Below are 3,797 nucleotides of genomic sequence, written 5' to 3'. Positions count from 1 at the left end.
GCATAAACACATTTCATTACACCAAATACACAAAATAATGTTATTTTTAGCAACATCATAGGACCCCTTTAATTTGTTTTTATTTTGATATTTTCATTTTTATTTTAAAGTTTTTAAAATTTTAGTTCTTTCAGCACAGCAAGTACTAAAATAATTTATTTTATTTCAGTTGACAAAATGCATTTAAATATGATTTTCGTTTTAGTTAACAATAACCCTGTTCCTTTTATAATTTCCAAATCTTAAAATAAATATATATATAAAATATATTACTTATACTGCAGTATTAATACTTCTACTTATAATTATTATCTATGCAGTTTTATTACCTCATAAATGTGAGATTACATGGAATATTTGCAGCATTTAAAACTTTTTTAGTGTAGTGAAGTGAAGGCAAAATAGTGCTTAAAATTGTGAAAAATTCTAAAGAATTTTCATTATACATCTTATCCTAAAGCTTGGTGTTGACGTAAAGAAAATATATCGACACATATGCATCAACTACCCACATACTTACTGTATTAAATGTTTATTTTAGAGTAAACCTATGAAATTATTTAAATTCTTACAGTCACAGCTCAAATACAGTTTGTCTTGAGTTACAATAACAAAAACTCTTAAAATAAATATAAATGCTGAAATATTACTCTTTGGATGTCAGTGACAGTGTCCTTTTCACAGTGTTTTTTAAAGCTGCAGTCCGTAAGTTTTGCCTCTTTGTCGCCATCTCTGTTTGAAAACCTGGAATTGCAGCTGTGCAAAATTATCTAGCTTGCGTGGGTTGTGTAATATATTCGTGGGGAATATAATTTAATTTCATTCATGCGTGGGTTGTGAGTCGGCTCGGCTCCAGTGCGGATGAATCTAATGTTCTGAAGGGTACATTAGGTGTGGCAGTCAGTCACCGCACCGGTGTGGATATTTACTGTACTTAGCAATCACAGATTCTAGCCTACGTCTTGGAATATGACCCAAATAAGAATTTTCACCGTATATTGCCATCTGAACAAGTAAGTAACAAGTCTGCCACGTTTGTTCTGACCAACTGAGGAAAAACGCATTACCATAAATGTTGCTGGTGATTAAATCTAAAGATCGGTTAGTTCATATCACATCAAACCGTTCAAATTATTATTATTGTTATACTTTATTCTCAAATGATAAATGTTAACATCAGCATTGGTGACTATGAGTGTGTATTAGCGTGTAGATTTCAATTTCTGCATAGTCATATTGTCATACTAATTGTCATACTCTTCGAATTTCATATTAAGAAATTCTTTTAACCCAAAAAGCAAATTATGCTCCCTTCGACCTGGTTATCTTTAAAATACAAATCTTTGTAATCCCAGGCTGTCTGTAATCAGAAAACTGGTTGTCTTTAAAATACAAATCTTGTATAATCCCAGGCTATCTGTAATCAGAAGCACATTTAAAACTGGAATATAATTTAATTTAATTCACATGTTTTTCATAAACACATAGTCCTTTCTGGATTACAATCCGCCATCAAAATTATACATTTAATTATTCTGGCTGCTGTGAGAAAAGGCTATAAACGATCGGCCACCTTCAGGATCCTCACATGCGATAGCCTACTGGCCGGGACAACTTCTTTATGTTTACAGACGTGACGTAATGACGCAGTGCCATGCTCGAATTTCCCGCGAAAACCTACACGTACCACTCAAAATAGAAAACATTATTATAAGATAACCGTTGTGAATCGGGCTAAAGTAAGGCGATAGTTTTGAACACTGGCTGGTTATGTACTTGCTCAAATATTGATTTCGGATCATTTTTAACCAAAAAAAGTTACGGACTGCAGCTTTAATGTTCACCGCTTGTAAAAGTTCGAAATTGTCCATGGAACCTGTGTTTGAGGCTTCTGCTAGATGTCAAGATCATCCGGCCTGGCCCGACTGCTCGCTCGACTACTGGGTCGAGGTTCAAGCTCTTTGAGCAGCAGAAGATCCTTCCCCAGAGTCACTTTCTCGGGATATGGAAAGCGCTGAGTGTGACCCAGCTGGTTCTGTTCTGTACTGTAATTAGTCCAGTTCTGCTCATTAGCCTGCTTGTCGTAATTGTCAGAGGAGTTGGACTTATCACCCGTATCTAGGTTATAGCCCAGATTAGGGACGGGGGCTGAGCAGTCGTTGTAATACCCATAACTGGACAGGTTCCTTGGGCAGGGCTTGATATTACAGGCGCTTTCAAAGTTTTTCTCCGACTCTTTGAATCGGTCCTTCATCCTCTTGAAAATCACATAAAAAAACTCAAAGACATTGAGGGCCAGAGAGACAAGCGAAACAACCAACATAAAGATGATAAAAACCGTTTTCTCGGTGGGACGAGACAAAAAGCAGTCTACTTTATGTGGACAAGGGAACTTTTGACATGTATAAACGGTCGACAGCGTGAATCCATAAAGGTGCCACTGAATCAACAGGAAAACAACTTCAAATATGGACTTCAACACAATGCTCACTATATATGTGTAAAATATCCCTCCTCTCATTTTGATCTTCCCGTGATCTTCCAGGCCATACTTGAATTTCTTCATTTCAATGTTCCTCAACAGCACATCCACATCTCCTCCTTTGCTCTGGATTTCTCTTAATTTCTCCTCCTTTTTATTCAATTTCTCCTCCTTGTGCATAAGGAACACGACATGGCTGAGGTACAGGAGGGTCGGCATGGACACAAATATGATCTGCAGCACCCAGAAGCGCACATGGGAGATGGGGAATGACTTGTCGTAGCACACGTTCTCGCAGCCGGGCTGCAGCGTGTTGCACTTGAACGCCGACTGCTCGTCTCCCCAGGCAGACTCCACTGCCGTCCCCAACACCAGGATCCGGAAGATGAAGAGGATGGAGAGCCAGACTTTGCCTCCTGCCGTGGAGTACGCCTGGACCTTGTCAAGAAGTTTCCCCAGTGCGCTCCAGTCACCCATGATGAAAGATGTTCTGGATTAGACAGGAGATGACCAACCTTCAAGCTGACACAGAGAATAAATTCAATGAGTATTATAAACACAGATGAAACCCCAGTGTTAAACACATCCAAGTGGTCTCCTCGCTCCCCATATTACTGCCAAGTACAATAACATAAGTCCTTGGCTCTTCTTCAGAAATGTTCCTGGGTCAATCCCCGCTTTGAAATAATGCTTTGGGGATTTCTGACTTTTCAACAGATATTTAAAAAATATTGCATTTTTGTAAAATTCAAGTAAATAGGCTAAAATACAAATGGGTCATTCTATGGAAACGTCCACTTTTCTGTCCCTAGCCTTTACAGAAATATTACACTTGAAAAACAATTTAGTGTTACAATTTTTTTATATTTTAAAATAAAACAATGTGTTATTTGAACAATTACACCCTCTTGAGCCATCAATGTGGCAATATTTATTTTTAATTAATTATAAAAAATTCCAAGCACCACAAAACTGCTCGTCCCCACAGCCATGTACAGAGGAAAAGTGCTTTATTTTGAGGTCAAAAACAGGTTTTTCTACCATTGAAAATACAATGATGTATTCATAACTATCAAATATATGATGTAAATGACATAAAAAAAACAAAATGCCAAATAAATATTATAAAATATATAATGAAAGTAGTGGTCCCCTGGAGTTGTGTCACTGGTGTTACCGTTTAACAAAAGTATTTTATTTTGGAATAAAAAAATCACACTGATGACATCACTCGACTACCTCCTTCCCCTTTCCTGAAGATCTATGAAAAAAAGGCCCATGTGAAGTCCACTGTCTCTTTTCAGTTATCAGAAAT

At 37.2% G+C, this 3,797-nt stretch overlaps 1 protein-coding gene across 1 annotated transcript in view; it reads right to left on the bottom strand.

The window, feature by feature from the left end:
* Nucleotides 1-1,803: 1,803 nt before the first annotated feature.
* The window catches only part of gja1a (gap junction protein alpha 1a), a 3,796-nt gene continuing 1,802 nt past the window's right edge, over nt 1,804-3,797 (bottom strand). Inside the window, exon 2 of the mRNA XM_016476804.1 lies at nt 1,804-3,004. Within this exon, the coding sequence (XP_016332290.1) occupies nt 1,895-2,959 (1,065 nt within the window). The 5' untranslated portion in view covers nt 2,960-3,004 and the 3' untranslated portion in view covers nt 1,804-1,894. The remainder of the gene's footprint in view (nt 3,005-3,797) is intronic.

Source organism: Sinocyclocheilus anshuiensis, unplaced genomic scaffold (genome assembly GCF_001515605.1).
Source record: "Sinocyclocheilus anshuiensis isolate Anshui unplaced genomic scaffold, SAMN03320099.WGS_v1.1 scaffold869, whole genome shotgun sequence".
Classification (NCBI taxonomy): domain Eukaryota; kingdom Metazoa; phylum Chordata; class Actinopteri; order Cypriniformes; family Cyprinidae; genus Sinocyclocheilus; species Sinocyclocheilus anshuiensis.
This window is presented reverse-complemented; position numbering and strand designations above follow the sequence as displayed.